This window comes from Chiloscyllium plagiosum, unplaced genomic scaffold, assembly GCF_037043375.1.
Source record: "Chiloscyllium plagiosum isolate Xiang-an unplaced genomic scaffold, Cpla_swu_hap1 HiC_scaffold_12, whole genome shotgun sequence".
Taxonomy (NCBI): Eukaryota; Metazoa; Chordata; class Chondrichthyes; order Orectolobiformes; family Hemiscylliidae; genus Chiloscyllium; species Chiloscyllium plagiosum.
Window position 1 is genome coordinate 11,785,184 of NW_028270150.1, and position 23,286 is coordinate 11,808,469.

Genomic DNA, 23,286 nt, shown 5'->3' on the forward strand with positions numbered 1-23,286 from the left:
TTGATTTAATCCCTGCCCTCCCCTTCACTGTTTGATCACACAGCATTCCCTTTGATGTGAAGGGCACTGCTTGTCACTGGCCACTCAGGTGTTTCCTTTCTTCCTGGTGGTGAAACTGAATAAAGATTCATGCACCTTGTGTCTTTCACTGTGTCTCACACCTGCACACACACACAAAGAAAAAAACACATGGCTCTTCAGATCTCAGTTAGTTAGTACTCCGCTAGTGACCTTGACGAACTCCCATTCTCACCCAGACATCGAGGCTTCGTTCTCCATTAACCTCATAACTGGAAGCTCTGGGAGACAACAGTAAAAGGAACAATTTGCCATAGTGCTGGAGGGATATTAGGGCTACTCTCTTATTAGAGGGAGAAGTGGGGGGGTGGAAGAAAGAGAGAGAGAGAGAGAGATGAGCGAGAGCCAGGTGGTAGTTTAACCTGAGGGTCACCATGTCTCAAGCAAAGGGAGAGGTTGAGCAGGGTCCTTAATAGTAACCTCAGTCAGTGCAGGAATCAAACTCACACTGTTGGCATCACTCTGTATTACAAAGCAGCTATCCAAGCTAACCAAACCCCTACAATAATAAAGGATTTGTTGACTAACCATAAAAACACACATTTCCAATTCATCTACAACAGGCTCAGGCATGAAGAGAGGAAACATAGGCCCAATGTCACCTGTTTCCACACACTTCCAACCCCATACTTTCCCCTTATCCCATGCCATATTTGACGTTTTTGGTAGTATGTCAATGGGGACTTTAATCTCTGGAAACTGATGGCAGAGTTGGACTGCCTTTATAGTGAATGGAGATTCAGTTAATCTAATCCCTGAAACGTCACCTCCCACTGAACCAGATCATGCTCACAAGGGACAGGAAATAAAACAGTACCTAAGAATACAATTGAGTGGACACATGGACATTGTTAGCCACATTTGCATGGTGGGAAGGGGCAGGGTGATATCCATGTGGCACCACCTTTGCATGCTAATCAGGTAACATAAGGAAGTTTAATTACTTTGGCCTTTAATGTCTGGTGAACTCTAACACATGTTGTTTGTCTTGCTGGGAGTGTTTCAGAATGAGAGATCACTCTTCAGAGACAATTACCACAAGAGGATGACAAAGTCGCCATAAATTGAGACACACATCAGGAGTCAGTTCTGACAGAGGCACATTTTAATTTATTCTCCAGTCATGGCTGTAGTAATGTACAAAGGCAATACTAGTAGTCATATAAAGTACAATAAATTAAACCTTACAGTACTTTCTCATACAGATACTGTATAACATGTTCCAGACAATTGGAGGAACCTCAGTTCGTGATCAAATCAGTTTCCAGGTGCTTGGTTCCTTGTAACTAACTTCAATGTCACAGATGCCTTGAAGTGGTGGTGGTGGAGATGGTGGGACAGCTGCCGTACTTTGGCAGAAGATCAGCAGAAATTCTATCTGCGGAGAATTGGGTGGCAGGGGGAATGGTGCTTGAACATACCAGGTTAACGCGAATTCCCAAACTGTGCAGCCAAACAGCAACACATCCACAGGATGGAGACACACCAGCTGAGCCACCAGTAGGACTCAGGACACTCGATTTACAATCAGCTGGGGGAGGGGGCAATGTTGACAGGGAGTCTCAATCCTTCCCACGGGGTGAGACCACTCGATGGACTGTATTTATGAAAGGGAGATTAAGGAATTTTTTTTTAAATTAAAAAAAAACACTGCTTCCCTAGACCTAGGACCACGTTGATGTCATTGACACAACAGCTAGTGAGGAGAATGAGGAAAGGCAAGGCAGGGAGTGGGAGAAAGATAAAATCAATGACAGTGAATGACAAGTTAAAATTTTTCATAACCTGAATTGTGAACTAGAATTCTGCAGCATGAAGGAGGGTTTTGAACCAGTGAGGAATTGAAGTCAGCCGTCTGGAAAGAACGGTGGAAGTGGATTCAAGAGAAACTTTCAAAAGAGGAAATTGGATAAACACTAGAAGGCAAGGAGGGCTAGGAGGAGAGATGTGCAACTAACAGAATAGCTCTTTCACAGAGCTGACATGGGCTTGAAGGGCTGAATGGCCTCATTCGCTGCTGCGCAATTCTATGAAAAACAATACGACTCCATAAGGGGGCTTTTATGGGGGTGGCTAACACTGTGATAGTGCTAGATCCCCTTCAACAATACCACACACAAATGAGGGGGTTCGGAAGAAAACTTCCTACAGCAGAATAGCAAGAATGTGGAATTCATTACCACTCGAGGCGAATAAGGCAATATTGATAGCCCCTTCCCCCCCCCGCCACCCCCGAAGTAACTGGCGTGGAAGGAGAAGCTTGACTGAAAGGTAGACACTGGCACAGACTGATTGGTCATGTGGCCACTTCCTGGGCTCAGTTACCGTGAAAATGCGATGGATACAGGGCCGACTCTTGGAGGTCAAGGGAGGGAATGCGGTTCCCTGTGGAGACTGGCACTGAAACGAGACTGAAATTTATCCTCATCCATTTGCAGCTGTGGAACATTTTAAAATGATTACATTAAATTGCTTAAAGTGAAGCAACCAAATAAACCCTGAACAATAAATGCCCCAAAACATCACCCATAGCATTGTTCAAATTTTTGAAGAATCATTTATCAATTACAAAAAGATACAGCTCTGACCTCCTGTTATTGCTATAACCATGTTGTGTTGTGTGGCATCAAGTTGGACAATGAGTGTCATGTGTCATGTCATATATCAAGATGTCATGGCCCGGGTGTAGCCTGGGATTCAGCGATCACAAAGACCAGTTGCAGCAATGGTGCACAACCCTTTCAATGGGGCTGTGGGAGTTTCTCCCCTTCCTTCATTTCTGTGTATGTCCCCTCCTGATGCCTGCTGTTCCGTAATTCTCCAAGCGCTGACAGCCATGGACAAGTGGCAGTGAGGACAGGCAGGGATCACACTGGGGCTGCGAAAGATTATTACCCAGAGACCAGTGCGCAAGTAGTGTCCCCAACAAATGCTGTGTGGTGATCAGTAACTGCATTTCGAGTTGGTCTTGTACTGTTTGCCTCAGAAGTGGACTGCAATATTGTGGGCTGTATACACACAGGCAGGTGCTTTAAATCCTCGCACCTCTCTCATCTAGAGAGAGGGCAGAAGATGCAATGGGAACACCCACACCATTCCAATTTGAAACTATAATCGCCATTACTTCACTGTATTGCTTCAAAATTCTGCAACTCCCTTCCTAACAGCACTTACAAACATGGACTGCAGCAGTTCAAGAAGGCAGCTCACCCCCATCTTCTCAAGGGGGCAACTAGGGACGGGTTATAAATACTGGGCCCAGCCAGTGATGCCCACATTGCGCGAATGACCTTTTTAAACAGTGATTTTTCATCACGTTATTTGCAATTATTTAACGAACAAGGAATATTTTCTTCATTTTGTAAAATAATTTTACAAAGTATAACCCTTTGGTAAAGTGCACTTTGTAGATGATGGAGGAGGGAGCAGTTACTGCATGGTATATCGGCTGCTAATCAGTGTAACTCCTGATTCAAGCCTTTTCCCTCCTGTTTGGCCCCTACCTGCAGAGGATGCTTCTGAATGGCGAAGTCTGGCTGTGACACAGTAACCCCACCGACATCCTGGATCAATGAAAGCTGTGCTCCTATTGGCTAGGTGATGTCAACAAAGCAGATCAGGGAATGTGATAATCTCCACTTGTCGAAAGTGTATTCAAGTAGCTAGATACCATCCAGGTAACCAATTAAATCGTTCTTTCGCAGAGCTAACACAGGCTTGAAGGGCTGAATGGCCTCATTCTCTGCTGCACAATTCTATGAAAACCAATATGACTCCACAAGGTGGCCTTTATGGAGGTGGCTAACACTGTGACAGTGCAAGATCCCCTTCAACAGTAACACACAATGAGGGGGTTTGGGAGGAAACTTCCTACAGAATAATGACAAGAACGTGGAATTTGTTACCACTCAAGAGTTCCATTGATTAGCAGCCTATATACCACTCAAGATAACTACTCTCTCCACCATCATCTACAAAGTGCACTTTACCAACTTGCTGAGGCACACTGGAACAACACCACATGCAAGTTATCTTCCTCAACAGACACATCATCAAAAGTTGGAAACATATCATTATTTCATCACTGTCACCAGGCCAAAATTATTTAGAATTCCTACCCAAAGAGCACTGTGTATATACCTATTCACAAGGACTGCAACAGCTCATACAGTCAGCTCACCATCCCAAGGGCAATTAGGGACGGACAATAAATACTGATGCTCCCAGTAACAGCCACATTCCAAGAATAAATTAAAACAAAATATCTGAGCATGGCTGCCCTAGATTGACCATCCCAGAGCAGAACACAGGGGATACTTTGTTAAATGCATACCCAATGCAATGATCTTTCTCATGCAGATCTGCACCAAAGACAAAAGTGGTCTTCATTTCAGGTTTGGTTCATAAAGACAATTTGCTTTATGTACAAATTTTTAAAAAATATATATGTATAAATATATATTTAATAAAATCAATCTACCTTCACATTTTTTAATTATGGCACTGTTTAAATAAGTAGAACAACAGAGGTATAAAAATTATAACAAACCTTCCCTCAGGCAGAATCACTGATCGTTTGCCTGCCTATTGGGTGAATCCTTGGAAGATGATCTTTTTGACCCTCTCAAAACTTCCCTTCAGTTCCTTCATTATTTGACTTACCGTCAACCTACTTACAGAACATTCTTTTTAATATCCGCCATCTTTTATTACAAACATTGCCCTCTCCTGAATGCATATCCAATTCTGAAGCACCTTCCTGCTTCCGTACCCCTCTGAAGGTAGCTTGCTCTTTCAGAGCCAGTTTAAGACACCTGTTGGCAGGTCAAGGTCAGTGCTGTCCCCCACCTTGTGTCCAGTGTCAGGTGCAGGGGGACATACAGAGCAGGAACACAGCCAACCTTCTCCAGCCCCCTGTGACGATCAAACCTAATTCCACACGGAAGCCCAGACTGGTTCAGAGCAGGAACAGTGTGGGTCATGGCAGAAACCCAGGAGCCTCCCTGGATCGGGTGAATTCCCACGGAATAGAACAAGTCAGTTTGATAAAGGAAGTCATCAGTGAGGCGTGAAAGGGAACAAAAAAACAGTGCAAATCACTGAAGGCTGCAAGGACTTCAACAGGCAGCAACATCTGGTAACGAGCTTAATATTGGGTGCAATGCTGTCCTAGTATTAATAAGATCCACTTCATTCATGAAGTGCTTTTTTTTTTAAGAAAAGGAATGTGGAACTCCAAAATGCTGAAAAAGCAAAACTCTCAAAATTTACAGCAATCGCCTTTGTGGAATGATTTCACAGAAGCTTGGGAAGGTTTGTTTTCTGCAGAGAGGGGTAATTGTGTTAAGACTAACTGTTCACTCATCCCCCTCCAATCCAGAGAGAGAGAGAGACACACAGAAAAAGAAAAGGTTGCCTTCCAATCCATAATGACTAACGTTGAGGGGGGAAAGTGGGAAAAAAAAGGAATCCGTTTAGTTGAAGTTCACTTTCTGTAAATGCCTGTTGGGTATCTCCAGGGCGCTGACCTGCAATGGCCAAGAGCCACCCATGATCCCTGCCTGTAAGGCAACACCTATCACCACCGCCAGGTCGGGGTCCACCGAAGTGTTTGGCTCCTTGCCGAAGAACTCCTGGATGACCTGGCGTATCCGCGGGATACGGGTGGAGCCCCCAACGAGGACGATCTCGTCCACCTCGTGTCGGCCCAAGTGACCACGAGACAGCACTTCCTCCACCGGGGCCAGGATCTTCTCGAACAGGTCCTGGTTCAGTGCCTCAAACAGATCCCTGGTCACCGTTTCTTCAAACAAAACTTTACTGCTGGTGCCGCCGTGCTCCTCTCCTCCTTCACTGGAGCCTGGCAGGGACAGTGGTACCCGGATCAGCACCGAGTCGTAAAGGGTCAGGTTTAGTTTGGCTGCTTCGACAGCCTGGCGCAGGTGGTGCACATCCTGCTTGTCGGTGGGCACAGCACCGTATTGCTGGTGGATCCGGTTAAACAGGAACTGCAGCAACCTCTGATTGAAATCCTGGCCACCCAACTGGTTATTACCTGCAGGAATACATGAAAGAAATCATAACATTGGACAGATGAGAATCTTACAACACTACATAAGGCCAGACAGCCCAGTGTGCCTGTGCTATCTTTAGACTGATGTTCTAATGTCAATGTAACATATTCTGCTCACAGCTCTTTTTCCATAATCCTATAAATTTAAAAAAGTTTATCCTGTATCTAACCCCATGTTGAACCTATCCTGAGAGTATTTGAGGGAGACAGTATAGACAAAGCTTTACTTTCAGCTTAATAGAGTAAAAGAAGCTTCACTCTGTATCTAACTCGGTGCTGTCCCTGTCCTCAGAGAGTTTGATGAGAACAGTGTAAACCTTGCTTTCCTTTCAGTTTAAAACAGTTGGGGGAGCTTTAAGTTTACTCTCAGTTTAAAGGCGTGTTTATTCTCTCCCTAACCCAATACTGTACACATCCTAGCTTTTCTTCTTGGGGAAAGAGCAAGGCTGTGGGTCATGTCACAGTTCTGTATCCCAGTCTGCTCTGAAGCTGAACTGACAACACTATCTTCATATTCATTGATGTGATCTAGGTACGGATGATGTTGGTGCTGATATTGGGATCCGAAATGGAAGGAGTCTATTCTGCAACATGAGCATCCTTCATCCTGAGAAACAACAAAATGCATGGACTGGTGCTTTGCCCATTTTAACACAGGAGGAGGTGACTCTGTCCTTTGAGCTCATTTGTATCCTAACTCACCTACCTATAACATATTTGTCTACAAAACAGTTATTATCCCAGCTTTCACACAATGAACTAAACGTTCTGCTGCTCTTTGTGGGACAATGTTTCACACCTCTATCAGTTGAACGTGAACTAATACCCAACTCTTCTGCAAAGCAGCTAATCATCAGATACCACCATCACTGTCACGGTGGTCTTTTATTGCTTGTCCCTCACTGTCCTGCGGGTGGTGGTTAGCTGGCTGCTTAAATCCCTTGCAGTCAAAGTATTTAGATGGCTGGTCTCCAACAGTCCCTACACCAGAGGAAGGTTGGATTCTCTCCTGTTTGAGATGGCCATTGCCTGGCATTTCAATGGCATGAACATTGACTACCATTTGTCAACCTAATCCGAGATATTGTCCAGTTCTTGGTGCATATCTGAACACTGGCGAACATCCCCACTTCCATCCCTATGAAGGAAGGGAGTTATTGATGAAGCAGCTGAACAGACACTGAGGCATTACACTGGGGAATTTCTGCAGAGATGTCCTGGGGCTGAGAAGACTGTCCTTTACCATCTTCCTTTATCTTCTCCCTGTTTGAAGGCTATGTTCCCTTACTCTAGAATTCCCAACACCTGCACGTTGTCAATGCCCAATCACTGAGTATGCTTAAGACAGAAATGATTGACTTTTGGTCAATAAGGGAAGTAAACAATGAGGAGATTGTGCAGGAAGGTTCAGTCAAAACAGGATCAAAGGGCTGACTGGCCTTTTTCCAATTCTTATTGATCGCACTGACTTTCTCAATAAGCACAATTTCCTCAACAATGTCCCTATTTCCTCAATCAATTCAAATTGAATCACCCCTTAATCTTCCATGTTCAAGAAAATACAAATCCCATTCATTTCATTTCTCTGCAGAATCTTACCCCTGGGACCTCGGTCAGGTTCTAGTTCAAATCGAAGCCATATCCCTACCAAGACCAGCACATCCTTCCTGAAATAAAAATGTGACTACGCCCACATGGTGTGGTTCCTTTACCTGCCATTGCTCTGGTCAGGAACATCCCGCCCTGTTTGTTTAGCAGAGATACGTCCAAGGTGCCACCCCCCAGGTCCACCACCAGTACGTTGAAAACGTCCACCTTATGGAGCCCATAGGCCATGGCTGCTGCAGTCGGCTCATTTATTACCCGTAGAATATCCAATCCTGTGACACAAACAGAAAACCTCACTCAACTGGTTAACAGCCTCTGGGCGCTATGTATTGCATCAACAGTGTGCCAGTTTCAGGGCAAAAATTAGAACACAAAGCATTTTGTAAAGGAAGCTCATTTGGAATTTACCATCCCCCCCGACCACAACCCAACCAAGAAAAACCAGCATGTCGATTATAATCAAAGGAGGTATAGTACAAATGGGCATTAAGGGATGACTGCGTACACCGATCATTAAAGATTATAAGGAGGTAGCAGGCCAGAGGGATATGTGAAGGTGGCCTGACTGAGGGAAATGAGGAACGGTGGAATAGAAGCACACGTGGAGGTGACAGAATTGAGGAGTATGAAGAGGCAGTGGGTTAAATGATAGGGGATAGTGTGGGATAGAGAGATATGATGCAGTGATGGGATAGAGGGACACGTGGAGGTGGCAGGATTGAAGGAAATGCAGAGACAGTGGGGTGAAGGGACAGTTCGTGGTTGTGGGGTAGAAAGACAAGAGGAGGCCGTGGGATAGGTAGATACAAGGCAGCGGTGGGACAAAGAGATGTGAGGTAGGAGTGACAGGATTGACCTCTGTAAACTGCAGGTCGGTGGGAATGAGGAATATGGGGGAAGGAGGGCTGGTGTTGATCTATGGAAAAGGACGTTGAGCTGTTTTTCTGTTCCAAACAGACACCGCGATGCTCCATCAGGAATCTCAGTTCTCTTCTACAGCAGGAACAGGTTCTGTTAGCAGACAAATCCTGAAATTCCGTGGTGAAATTCACCTGGGCATTATGGCTCTAACCTGCCCTTCATTTCTACATAATGTATTGCTCACCTCATGACAGCCAGTTGTCCAGGAGCAGGATTAATCTCTATATCCTAAATTTACTATAAAGGTCTAGACAGATGCACACATAAAAAACGTTAAAGGCATCCTGAAGCAGCAACTCTGGAGACTCCATCTCCCCTGCAGATCGGAGTACCGTTCAGACAGATGCATGAGTTGCCACTAACTGAAGGAATGGTGTTTCGCTTGACAAAGCTGCCTGAAGTTTGACGGTATGAGCAACAGAGAGCAGTTAATGTTTTTGCTGTACGAGAAGTAGGAATATATTGAATGGATGTAAGTAAAGACACAAATGGAAGGTTAGAAATGAATTTCATTACTCGACAGTTTAAGGAATTTCAGAGAGTAATTCAGTCCCTATCTGTCCTGGGAGTGCTGATATTGACTGATCCACATTCGAGAGTGTGTTGCTGGAAAAGCACAGCAGGTCAGGCAGCATCCGATGAGGAGAATCGACGTTTCGGGCACAAGCCCTTCATCAGGATCCACATTGATCCACATTTTCTACTTTGACAAGCAGGGTGATTACTGAAAGAGGAGGTTAATGTAGAGGGTGTTTGTCTGTAAATGATGAAGGGACCCTGAGAAACTACCTAATATTGCTTCACCATAGAATCCAAGTTCTGATCAAAACCAATGAACCACAAAAACAATTTCAGCTTGGCTTACTGAGCATAACAAATCAGCATTTAAGGTACGAAGCCTTGCTCAAGGACTTTTGTTATTCAATTCATGGATGAGGGTGCTCCTGGCTGGACCAGTGTTTATTGTCCAGCAAGTGGACAATTTTGACCAGTAAGTGTAGTGGCCATCACTAAGGAGAAGGTGCTGGGGAAACTGAAAAGGTCTAATGGGGGTAAATCACCCAGATCAGAAGGACTACACCCCCAGTATTTTGAAGAAGATAGATGAGGAGATTGTGGAGGCAGTGATGATGATCTTTTAGGAATCACTGGAGTCAGAGAGGAAAAAATCACTGATGTAACACCCCTGTTTAAGAAGGGAGGGAGGCAGAAGGCAGGAAATTATAGGCCGATCAGCCTGACCTCGGTCATGGGTGAGATTTTAGAGTCTATTATTAAGAATGAGACTGTTGTGTACTTGGAAGTGCGTGATAAAAAATGGCTGGGTTACCATGGCCTCACTGCCCGACAAATCTGTTCAAATTCTGAGGAGGTAACTAACAAGTTAGACAAAGGAGAGTCAGTGGATGTGATCGATTTGGATTTCGCTAAAGTATTTGACAAGGTGCTACATGTCAGTCTGCTAAATAAGATAAGAGCTTATGGTATTGGGGCAAGGTACTGGCATGGACAGGTACTGGCTGACAGGCAGAAGGCAGAAAGTGGGAGTAAAGGGGTCTTTTCAGGATGGCAGCTGGTGTGTAGTGGAGCTCCGCAGGGACCAGTGTTGGGACCACAACTATTCACATTGTCCATTAACGATCTGGAGAAAGGAACTGAGGGCAATGTTGCCAAGTTTGCAGATGATATAAAAATAGATGGAGGGACATGTAATGGTCAGGAAGAGGGGAGATTGTAGAAGGTCTTGAGCAGACCAGGAGAGTAGGCAAGAAGTCACAGATGGAATAATATGTAGGAAAGTGTGAGGTTATGCACTTTGGTTAGAAGAATAGAGTGTAGACTATTTTCTAAATGGGGAAAGGCTTTGGGAATCTGAGGCACAAAGGGATTTAAAAGTCCTATTTCAGGATTCAGTTGGAAGTTAGGAAGTCAAATGCAATGTTGGCATTCTTATCAAGGAGGCTGGAATAGAAGAGCAGAGATGTACTGCTGAGGCTATATAAGGCTCTGGTCAGACCACATGTGGAATATTGAGAGCATCTTTGAGACCTGTATCGAAGGAAAGACATGCTGGCATTGGAGAGGGCCCAGAGGAGGTTTACAGGAATGATCCCGGGGATGAAGGGCTTGTCATATGCGGAGCAGTTGAATACTCTGTGTCTATACTAGGGGATGAAGGGAATCTCATTGAAACTTACAAAATGCTGAGAAGCCTGAATAGACCGAACATGGAGAAAACGTTTCCACTAGCAAGAGAAACTAGGACCCAAGGGCACAGTCTCAGAGTGAAGGGATGGCCCTTTAGAACTGAGAGAGGGAGCACTTTCTTCAGCCAGAGGGTGGTGAATCTGTGGAAAACATTGCTGCAGAAGGCTGTGGAGGCCAAGTCATTGAGTAAGTTTAAGACAGAGAAAGATAGGTTTTTGATTAGCAAGGGGATCAAGAGTTATGGAGAAAAGCAGGAGAATAAGGCTGAGAAACATATGATTGCAGACTGAAGGCTTATCAGATGGGCCAAATGGTCTAATTCTGTTCCTATATATTGTGGTCTTATGGGCTCAGGTCTGTCATTAATGGCGTTAGTTTGAGGCTCAATTGAGATTACCCCACTTCAGATTTGAGCATATAATTCAAACTAACATCCCCAGAATAGCTCCGAGTGAATGCTGCAGGACAGGTGGTGTGATTTTCCATTTAGACTTTATTACGAGGACCCATCTTCACCTCAGGGGAAGACATAAGATCCCACAATCACTATTTCATAGAAGGGAATTTCCCAGAGAGCTTTGAGCATGAATGGGGCGAAGGTGCCTACCGTCGGTAAAAGGGAGTAAGCAGGTTTCACCATAAAGTCAGAAATCGCACCACCTCCCCTCTCCCCCAATCAACCATTACATACACCCGCCACCACCCCCCTCCCCCCATCCCATCTCCCCAACCATCACACACCCCCTGCCACCAACCCCCTCCCACACGCCATCAGACACACCCCTGCCACCACCCCCCTCACGCCATCCCACCCCCCCAACCATCACACACACACCCCTCACCCCATCCCACCCCCCAACCATCACACACACACCCCTCACCCCATCCCACCCCCCCAACCATCACACACACACCCCTCACCCCATCCCACCCCCCCAACCATCACACACACACCCCTCACCCCATCCCACCCCCCCAACCATCACACACACACCCCTCACCCCATCCCACCCCCCCAACCATCACACACACACCCCTCACCCCATCCCACCCCCCCAACCATCTCACACACACCCCTCACCCCATCCCACCCCCCCAACTATCTCACACACACCCCTCACCCCATCCCACCCCCCCAACTATCTCACACACACCCCTCACCCCATCCCACCCCCCCAACTATCTCACACACACCCCTCACCCCATCCCACCCCCCCAACTATCTCACACACACCCCTCACCCCATCCCACCCCCCCAACTATCTCACACACACCCCTCACCCCATCCCACCCCCCCAACTATCTCACACACACCCCTCACCCCATCCCACCCCCCCAACTATCTCACACACACCCCTCACCCCATCCCACCCCCCCAACTATCTCACACACACCCCTCACCCCATCCCACCCCCCCAACTATCTCACACACACCCCTCACCCCATCCCACCCCCCCAACTATCTCACACACACCCCTCACCCCATCCCACCCCCCCAACTATCTCACACACACCCCTCACCCCATCCCACCCCCCCAACTATCTCACACACACCCCTCACCCCATCCCACCCCCCCAACTATCTCACACACACCCCTCACCCCATCCCACCCCCCCAACTATCTCACACACACCCCTCACCCCATCCCACCCCCCCAACTATCTCACACACACCCCTCACCCCATCCCACCCCCCCAACTATCTCACACACACCCCTCACCCCATCCCACCCCCCCAACTATCTCACACACACCCCTCACCCCATCCCACCCCCCCAACTATCTCACACACACCCCTCACCCCATCCCACCCCCCCAACTATCTCACACACACCCCTCACCCCATCCCACCCCCCCAACTATCTCACACACACCCCTCACCCCATCCCACCCCCCCAACTATCTCACACACACCCCTCACCCCATCCCACCCCCCCAACTATCTCACACACACCCCTCACCCCATCCCACCCCCCCAACTATCTCACACACACCCCTCACCCCATCCCACCCCCCCAACTATCTCACACACACCCCTCACCCCATCCCACCCCCCCAACTATCTCACACACACCCCTCACCCCATCCCACCCCCCCAACTATCTCACACCCCCCGCCACCATCCCCCTTCCCATCCCATCCCCCCAACCATCACACACACACACCCCGCCACCATCCCCCCTCCCCCATCCCATCCCATCCCCCCAACCATCACACACACCCCCTGCCACCAACCCCCTCACCCCCATCACCCCCACCATCATTCCCCCTCCCCCGATCCCATCCCCCCAACCATCACACACACACCCAATATCCCCCCTCCCCTCATCCCAGCAACGATCACACTCCCCGCCACCATACCCGCCAACATCCCTCCTCCCCCAACCATCACACCCACGCCACCATCTCCCCCTCCCCCATTCCCCCAACCATCACACACACCCCACCACCACCCCCCATCCCCCCATCCAATCCCCCCAGCCATCTCACACGCCCCCACCACCATCCCCCTTCCCCCATCCCAACCCCTCAACCATCACACCCACCCGCCACCATCCCCCCCCCCATCCTATCCCCCCAACCATCACACACCACCCCGCCACCATCCCCCCTGCCCCATCCCATCACCACAACCATCACACACACTCATCCCCCCTCACCTCATCTCCCCAACCATCACACTCACACCCTGCCTCCATACCCCCCACCACATCCCCCAACCATCTCACACACCCCTGCCTCCATACCCCCTCACCCCAACCATCACACACAACCGCGCCAACATCCCTCCTCCCCCAACCATCACACCCACGCCACCATCTCCCGCTCCCCCATTCCCCCAACCATCACACACACCTCACCACCACCCCCCATCCAATCCCCCCAGCCATCTCACACGCCCCCACCACCATCCCCCTTCCCCCATCCCAACCCCTCAACCATCACACCCACCCGCCACCATCCCCCCTCCCATCCTATCCCCCCAACCATCACACGCACACCGCCGCCACCATCCCCCCTGCCCCATCCCCCCAACCATCACACACACTCATCCCCCCTCACCTCATCTCCCCAACCATCACACTCACACCCTGCCTCCATACCCCCCACCACATCCCCCAACCATCACACACCCCTGCCACCACCCCCCCTCACCCCATCCCGCAACCATCACACACACCCCGCTACCATCCCCCCCACCCCATCCCAACCATCACACACACACAGCCTCCATACCCCCTCAACCCATCCCCCAACCATCACACACACCCCCGCCAACATACCCCCTCCCCCAACCATCACACACACACCCACGCCACCATCCCCCCTCCCCATCCCCCCAACCATCACACCTCCCCCGCCACCATCCCCCCTCCCCATCCTATCCCCCCAACCATCACACACACACACCCGCCACCATCCCTCCTGCCACAACCTACCTCCCCAACCATCACACCCCCCGCCACCATCCCGGCTCCCCCCATCCCAACCCCTCAACCATCACACACCACCCTGCCACCTCCCCGGCTGGCCCCATCCCACCCCCTCAACCACCACAACCCCCAGCTACCATCCTCCCTCCCCCCATCCAATCCCCCCAACCATCACACACACACCCCCGCCACCATCACCCCTCCCCCATCCCACCCCCCATCACACACACATCCCCGCCACCATCACCCCTCCCCCCATCCCGCTCCCCATCTCACACACACCCCCGCCACCATCACCCCCCATCCCACCTCCCATCTCACACACACCCCCGCCACCATCACCCCTCCCCCCACCCCCCATCTCACACACACCCCCGCCACCATCACCCCTCCCCCCACCCCCCATCTCACACACACCCCCGCCACCATCACCCCTCCCCCCACCCCACCAACTATCACACACCTACCGCCACCATCCCTCCTACCCCATCCCATCAACCATCACACCCCCACCATCTCCCCTCACCCCATCCCCCCAACCATCACACACCCTCCGCCACCATCCCCCCTCACCCTATCTCCCCAACCATCACACACACCCCCGCCACCATCCCTCCTCGCCGGATCCCCCCAACCATCACACACACACCCAATATCCCCCCTCCCCTCATCCCAGCAACGATCACACACACCCCGCCACCATCGCCCCTCCCCCATCCCATCCCCCCAACCATCACACACCCCCCCGCCACCATCACCCCTCCCCCTATCCCATCCCCCCAACCATCACACACCCCCCCGCCACCATCACCCCTCCCCCATCCCACACCCCCCCCGCCACCATCACCCCTCCCCCATCCCACACCCCATCTCACACACACCCCCGCCACCATCACCCCCCCATCCCACCTCCCATCATACACACACACCCCCGCCACCATCACCCCCCCATCCCACCTCCCATCATACACACACACACCCGCCACCATCACCCCTCCCCCCACTCACCCCAACTATCTCATACCTCCCGCCACCATCCCTCCTCCCCCATCCCATCCCCTCAACCATCACACCTCCACCGCCACCATCCCCCTCACTCCATCCCCCCAACTATCACACACACACCGCCACCATCCCCCCTCACCCCATCTCCCCAACCATCTCACACACCCCTGCCACCACGCCCCCTCCCCCCAACCATCACACACCCCCACCACCATCCCCCCTCCCCCATTCCCATCCACCCTCCCCATTCCCATCCCCCTAACCATCACACACACTCCCCCCGCCACCACCCCCCTTTCCCCCCATCCCAACCCCTCAACCATCACACACCACCCCCCCCCCCACCATCCCCCTTTCCCCCAACCTATCCCTCCAACCATCACACACATCCCACCGCCACCATCCCCCCCAACCATCACACCCCCCCTCCACCACCCCGGCTCCCCCCATCCCATCTCCCCAACCATTACACCCCCCCTTCACCAACCCGGCTCCCCCCATCCCATCCCCCCAACCATCACACCCCCCTCCCGCCACCATTCCCCTCCTCCCAACCAATCCCCGCAACCATCGCACACACACCCCCGCCACCATCTCCCATCCTCCATCTCCCCAACCATCACACACACACACACACCCCCGCTACCATCCCCCCTCCTTCATCCCCCCAACCATCACACACACACACCCCCAACTATCTCACACCCCCTGCCACCACCCTGGCTCCCCCATCCCATCCCCCAAAGCATCACACATCTCCCCGCCACCATCCCCCCTCACCCCATCCCTCCAACCATCACACACACCCCGCCACCACCCCCCCTCACCCCATCCCCCCAACCATCACACATACACCCAATATCCCCCCTCCCCTCATCCCAGCAACGATCACACTGCCCGCCACCATCACCCCTCCCCATCCCATCCCCCCAACCATCACACACACACCCGCCACCAATTACCCCTCCCCCATCCCATCCCCCCAACCATCACACACACCCCTGCCACCATCCCCCCTCCCCTCAACCATCACACTCACACACACCCCCGCCACCATCCCCCCTCCCCTCAACCATCACACTCACACACACCCCCGCCACCATCCCCCTCTCCCCAACCATCATACACACCCCCGCCACCCCATCCCATCTTCCCAACCATCACACATCCCCCCCACCACCACCCCCCCAACCATCACACACACACCCCCACCACCATCCCATCCCAACTATCACACACACACACCACTGCTACCATCCCCCCTCCCCCATCCCATCCCAACGATCACACACACACCCACGCCACCATCCCCCCTCTCCCATCCCATCCTAACCATCACACACACACCACCGCTACCATCCCTTCCCCCATCCCATCACCCCAACCATCACACACACACCCTACCACCATCCCCCCTCTCCCCAACCATCACACACCCCCACCATCATCACCCCTCTCCCCATCCCACCCCCATCACACACACCCCCCCGCCACCATCAATCCCCTCCCACCTCATTGCCGCAATTCAACCCTCCATTCCACTCCCCCAAACCCCTCCCGCCCCATTTCCCCAATCCTCCTCACCCCATTCCCCCAACTCCATCCCCTCAATCCCATCTCCCAACCTGCTTACCCGCCAGCTGTGCAGCCTTCACCGTGTGGTTCCTCTGCCTCTCATCGAACTCTGCTGGTACGGAGATGACAGCTTTGCTCACTGGTACCCCCAGGTACTCCTCGGCCAGCTTCTTCAATTCGAACAATAACCGGGAGCCGACGTACTCAGGCGTGACGCTCAGCGACTCATTAGCAAAAACTGAGAACTCAGCATGACCCTTATTGTAGAGGATCTATCAAACAAAAATGTATAGGCTATGCAATATCTACAGAGAGAAAGAATACTAAGATACCCCTTGCACAATATTCTTAATTCATCTGCTACATGTTTCTACCCTGTCACCACATGATGCACATACACCCTTAAGGGAAGGCATGTTAATTTGCAATCAATCATTACCATTTCCACAGAATATAATTCAATAGCCTCTTTGAGCAGCAGGAAAGCTGTAAGATGTGTGTGTACTATAGTGTCCCAGTATAACTATGTAGTCTCATCTTCAAAAACCAACCTGCCACCAAGTTGCACTCATCACTATTCAACACCACATGGACTGACAAATGACAGCACGAGTAATTTATTTCAAGGCAATTACAGACTTATCCCAAACAGTACTGTACCCCAATACTATACAGTGACAGGCACCTGCCCACACCAATACTGTACTCCAGTGTTATACAATAACAGACCTGTTTCCACCAGTACTGTACCCCATTGCGATATAGTGACAGACCTGTCCCTACCATTTCTGAACTCACCTTATACAATGACAGATCTATTTCGTAACTAAAGCAACTGCGACTGGAAAGTTTCTAGTCCCTTATTAAAGCATTTATCATTATAAATATCCATTCAAATTTTCTCTTAGCCTTCTGTGCTTTAAGGAAATTTAATCTGCCTCTCCTCATTCTTTATTCCAAAATGAATCACTTCACATTTCTCGGTTATGATTTTATACCCAATATGTCTATGTCCTCCTGCAGCTTCTTCTGAACTATTTCTGCTCCAATTTGAACAATCCCATTTTCTCTACATACTTAAAGCCTCTCGTGCACCGATGCCCTCCAGGTAAATCTATTTTGCACATCCTACCAAGTCATTATCCCACTCACCTTCCAAAAACTGAGATTATTGATCAAAAGGGCTGTGCTGTTACCTTAAACTGGTATCGGCTGCTTTCGGCTCGGAGCTCCTCTGGGGTGAAATGCTTCCCTATGAAGCGTTTCGCGTCGTACACAGTATTCAGTGGGTTGGCATCTGCAAGTTCCTGCGCTTCATACCCTACTCGCACCTCTTGGTTGGTGAATAACACCATGCTTGGCAGGCTCTTCCGCCCAGCCTTGTCCGCAATCACCTCCACCTTGCCGGTGCCCGGTTGGAACACACCGACCGAGCAGTAGGTTGTGCCAAGGTCCACGCCGATCACCTTTGGTTTGGGTGGGGGGAGGTACTGCTGGGCCAAGTACCCAGCCAAGAGGAGGGCCAGAATCGAGGAGCCTGTAGAAACATAATTTCAAGTGAGAGATTGCTTCATACCACTGTACAGGACGCGGCTTGAGGGAAGCTCTTGTCTTTCCCTCAAGAGATTTTTCAGCTGGCTCAGCTGGCAGAAACCAAACTGTGGCCGTAAAGGCTATAGCCATGTGGATAAAACTCCCTCTGAGTCAGATGGTTCTGAGTTCAAGCCCTGTTTCGGAGACTTGTACACAAAATCCAGATAGACACACCAGTGCTGTATTGAGTATGTGCTGCTCTGTCAGTGACTACCTCACTCCACGAGACATTAAACTGAGATTCCTTCTGCTGAATGTGAAAGTTCCCACGTTACAATTGCAATCAAAGTAGGAGAATTCTCCCAGCTGATCTGCTCAAAATTTCTCTCTCAATGAGCTTCACTTAAAAAAAACTGGTCATCCCATTCTTACTCACAGCTAGAGCGTCACAAGTGAGTAACTAGGCTGCTGGGTATATGTACACGTCAGCAGTTCAGGTAAGGAACAAGTTTGGCTGTGACCCTTTGGTGTCAGCCACAGCATTTACATGGGAACACCACCACCTTCAAGTTCCCTTCCAAGGCACTCACCATCCTGATTTGGAAATATATCACCTTTCCTTCAATGTCGCTGGCTCCAACTCCTGGAATTGCCTCCTTAAATGCATCTTGGACCTACTTACAGCACATGGACTGCAGAGGTTCTAGAAGGCAGCTCACTATCACCTTCCTGTAAAAGCATTTGCAGGATTCTCAGAATGATGGAAGAGGTCATCAACAATGTTATTAAAGTGGCATTTACACAGGATTGCTCAGCTCACTGATGCTCAGTTTTGGGTTCTACCAGAGCCACTTGGCCCTTGACCTAATTAAAGGCCTGGGTTCAAACATGGACAAAGAAGCTGGACCCAGAGACGAGATGAGAATTACTGTCCTTGCTACCAAGACAGTATTTAACAGAGTCTGACATGATGAAGCCCTAATGAAATCGAAGTGAATGATAACCTCCACTGCACGGTGGCACAGTGGTTAGCACTGCTGCCTCACAGCACCAAGGTCCGAGGTTCGATTCCAGCCTCGGGTGACTGTCTGTGTGGAGTTTGCACATTTTCCCCATGTCTGCTTGGGCTTCCTCCGGGTGCTCCGGTTTCCTCCCACAGTCCAAAGATGTGCAGGTCAGGTGAATTGGCCATGCTAAATTGCCCATAGTGTTAGGTGCATTAGTCTCAGGGAAATGGGTCTGGGTGGATTACTCTTCAGAGGGTCTGAATGGATTTGTTGGGCTGAAGGGCCTGTTTCCACACTGTAGGGAATCAAATCTAGCTGGTGTCTTACTTTGCTGGAAGGAAAATGATTGTGGTTGAGGGACACACAGGAAGCCAGCTTTGACGCCACCTTGCAAAGTTGAATCTCTTCCATCTAGAAGAGCATTGGCAGAACATCTTGGTAATTAAGCTTTACATCCATTTAACTGCATTGTGGTCACTTCCAATGATACCAGCTTTTGACTTGCAGGTTTATTTGTTCTTTTTATATAGAATCTAAATTCCAAATGCAGAGGTTTGAAACCCCCCGGGTAACTAGTGCAGTGGCACCACCACTCTCTTCAATAGATAGTGTCTGGTATCCCATTGAGTAACACACATTCTTGCAAGTTCAAATTTAACCAACATTTTTTCTCCCTCGGAAGCACTTATGCATCATCAACAACCGCCAGCCCTCTAGAAAACACCTCTGGCACCAAACGCCTTGGATCTATCTTATCAACACAAAAATATGTTTAATGTTTGGTTTGTCATCTGCAGCAAAGAGTGCGATTGAAGGAAACACTCAGTGCAATTAAAAAAACCATAATGTTCAGTACCTGAATCACACAATGACGTGTACTTAATGGCCTTGCAGTATGCATTGTAACAACATCAACCCTTCTCTTCAAAAGGCTCTGGTTTAACCAGGAGGCTACATCCCTCTCCATAGCTGGTTGCCTTTCCGTCCTCCCCCCAAGTGGCTTCAATGAGCCCACCCCATTTGTGTCAGCAGGTTATTCAACTATGGGGGCATCACAGCCCAGTCAGATGCTCCACTCATTTAAAAGTCCAAAGCATACATCTGCACAGATAAGCAAATGGTGTTGATAGAGGATACATGAGCAAAAGAGAGAAAGACAAGGGAGCAAGATTAGGTCAGTCAGCTTTACTATATACATAAATAAAACATTCATACATATATATGTATACAGAGCGACCTCCGTATCTGCGGAATCATATTTTGCGGTTTCAGTTACCCGCAGTAAATCTTGGAACGTATCCCTTGCAGGTACGGGAGGGCTTCTGCATATTTACTGTGAACACTGAAATTAATAAATAAATCCTAACTGTATGATACAAATATCTCTCTGAAATGAATTTGTTTATACCAGATATTGGCAAGGAATTATGGCTCCTGAAGTACAAAATTACCATAAGGATATTTAACTCTGATGACAGGTAAGCAGACAGCATTATTTTACTTAATGTACAGTGTCACTATAGAAGTACATGATAGACATTATCTATTGGAAAGTGCTAGTCATCTCCCAAGATTATTTTATTGCTTTGTAAATGTTGCAAGAGCAACTGGTGTTAGACATACAGAAACATATACAGAGATAAAGGGAATATCAGGAACGATGAAGGGCCTATGCCTTCGACTCGCCTGCTCCTCGGATGCTGCCTGACCTGCTGTGTTTTTTCCAGCACCACACTTTTAAACTCTGGTCTCCAGCATCTGTAGTCCTCTTTAAACAGAGATATACACAGACAGGCAGAAAAGCCATCCATAAGATGCCATTTAGCCCACCTTATTTATGCTGCTGATCCACAGCAGCAATTCAGGTAGTTTTATACAGTCCAACCACTGGATATCCTTTGCAGTCTGCTAATTACTTTCTCATCCAGTTCCTCTTTTGTAAGCTACAATGGAACCTGCCTTCAGCCAATGCATTCCAGATGCAAATCACTTGTTGGGTTAAGATATTTTTCCTCAAGTCACTTCTTTTCCCAATAAGTCAATGCTGTCTAGAACTTGATCCTTCTTCCAAAGTGAACAGCTTCTCTCTACCAATTCTGTCCAAACGCCTTATGAACACCTCAATCAAATCTCCTCACAACTGCCTCTTCTCCGAGAAGAACAGTCCCAATTTCTCCAAACTATCTTCATACTTCCTTCCAGAAACAAACATTCTTCTAAACCTCTTCTGCACATTCTATCACCAATGCCTGCACATCCTTCCTGAAGTGTGGCTACCAACGATGTTGGTATGTATTGAACAGATATGATCCACCTAGCACAATGACAGTGCCCCATCTCTGGATCAGAAAATGTGTCTTGAAGTCCCAATGCCAACAGAGGTAGATTTAAAAGTATTTTGTTTTTATTTTGAACAAAAGCTATATTGTTCTACAGATAATGTTCCGATAGGGATGTATAATCAACGCATACAATGGGAGTTGTATAGATCTATAGACCAGCGTTACTAAAATAATATATGATCATTGTATACAACATGGGCTTTTCAATCTCTAGTATCACTACAGTAACATACAGTCAAGGTATAGGGTAGCGTCTGTATTGCTCTATAGATTGGTATCACCTTAGGGATATATGATCAAGGTATATGATAGGGACAGTACTGCTCTATAGATTGGCATCACTATAAGAATATATGATCAGGATATAGGGTATGGACTGTATCACTCTATAGATTGGCATCACCATAAGGATATATGATCAGGGTATAGGGTATGGACTGTATCACTCTATAGATTGGCATCACCATAAGGATATATGATCAGGGTATAGGGTATGGACTGTATCACTCTATAGATTGGCATCACCATAAGGATATATGATCAGGGTATAGGGTACAGACTGTATCACTCTTATACATTGCCATCACCATAGAGGTATATGATCAAGGTATATAACGGGGCCTTTATAGTTCTGTGTGTCACAAGTCTATATGATGAATGCATATATACTCTATAGGATTCCCTATGGACACAGACACTTACCCAGGATGGCCATCGCCCCGGCCATGGTCAGACAGTTCGATCCGCGCTCTCCTCGGTCACTCTCTGACCCCTCGGTCACTCTCCGTCCCCCCTCGGTCACTCTCTGAGCCCTCGGTCACTCTCCGTCCCCCCGGTCACTCCCGGTGTCTGATTTCCCTCCGCTTGGACGAACGCTGACTCTCCCTAAGCGGCGCCCAAGGCCTGATGGGACTTGCAGTCTTTCCATCTTTCCGGTTCCGTCTGATCCCTAGAGGTCACAGGGTTTGGAGGACTACAGATCCCGGCAGGCTCTGCGCCAACCACGTTGCCGACAATTCGAAGGAGGCACGGTCAGCCCCTTCTCAGGCTCAGGTGAATGAGAGCGCCACCAGCGGATCGGATGAAGAAGAGCCAAAATCTCAATGACGCTCTCACCATGTGATTGCCTCAGGCTCTGATTGAGTCAGATATCTATAAATGTATCTACATTGATGTTGACTTACTCATACAGTTAAAGGCAAAGTCCCTATAGTCCTGGCTTTAATCACGAGAACATGAATCTTGTTAAAGGGGAGGCAGGGCTCAGGAAAGGGTAGAAAGTGAGGTCTGCAGATGCTGGAGATCAGAGATGGAAATGTGTTGCTGGAAAAGCGCAGCAGGTCAGGCAGCATCCAGGGAACAGGAGAATCGACGTTTCGGGCATTAGCCCTTCTTCAGGATTCCTGAAGAAGGGCTAATGCCCGAAACGTCAATTCTCCTGTTCCCTAGATGCTGCCTGACCTGCTGCGCTTTTCCAGCAACACATTTCCATCTCAGGAAAG

General features: G+C 49.2%; 1 protein-coding gene across 1 annotated transcript; it reads right to left on the reverse strand.

Moving 5' to 3' along the window:
- Nucleotides 1-1,161: 1,161 nt before the first annotated feature.
- On the reverse strand, nt 1,162-22,625 carry hspa13 (heat shock protein family A (Hsp70) member 13). Its single transcript, XM_087992453.1, has 5 exons — nt 22,487-22,625; nt 18,099-18,439; nt 16,961-17,174; nt 7,864-8,031; nt 1,162-6,133 (listed from the first exon to the last, which is right to left on the reverse strand). Exons 1-5 carry the CDS (start codon nt 22,509-22,511, stop codon nt 5,553-5,555), a joined length of 1,329 nt encoding a protein of 442 aa, XP_087848579.1. The 5' UTR covers nt 22,512-22,625; the 3' UTR covers nt 1,162-5,552.
- Nucleotides 22,626-23,286: the final 661 nt, after the last annotated feature.

What these genes read in the sequence shown, in the direction of transcription:
- hspa13 (XM_087992453.1), bottom strand. Translation starts at nt 22,511, where the DNA reads ATGGCCGGGGCGATGGCCATCCTGG. An exon ending in GCAGCCGATACCAGTTTAAG is followed by an intron (nt 17,175 to 18,098) that starts GTAACAGCACAG and finishes TTTGTTTGATAG; the next exon opens with ATCCTCTACAATAAGGGTCA. An exon ending in GAAGGCTGCACAGCTGGCGG is followed by an intron (nt 8,032 to 16,960) that starts GTAAGCAGGTTG and finishes TTTGTGTCACAG; the next exon opens with GATTGGATATTCTACGGGTA.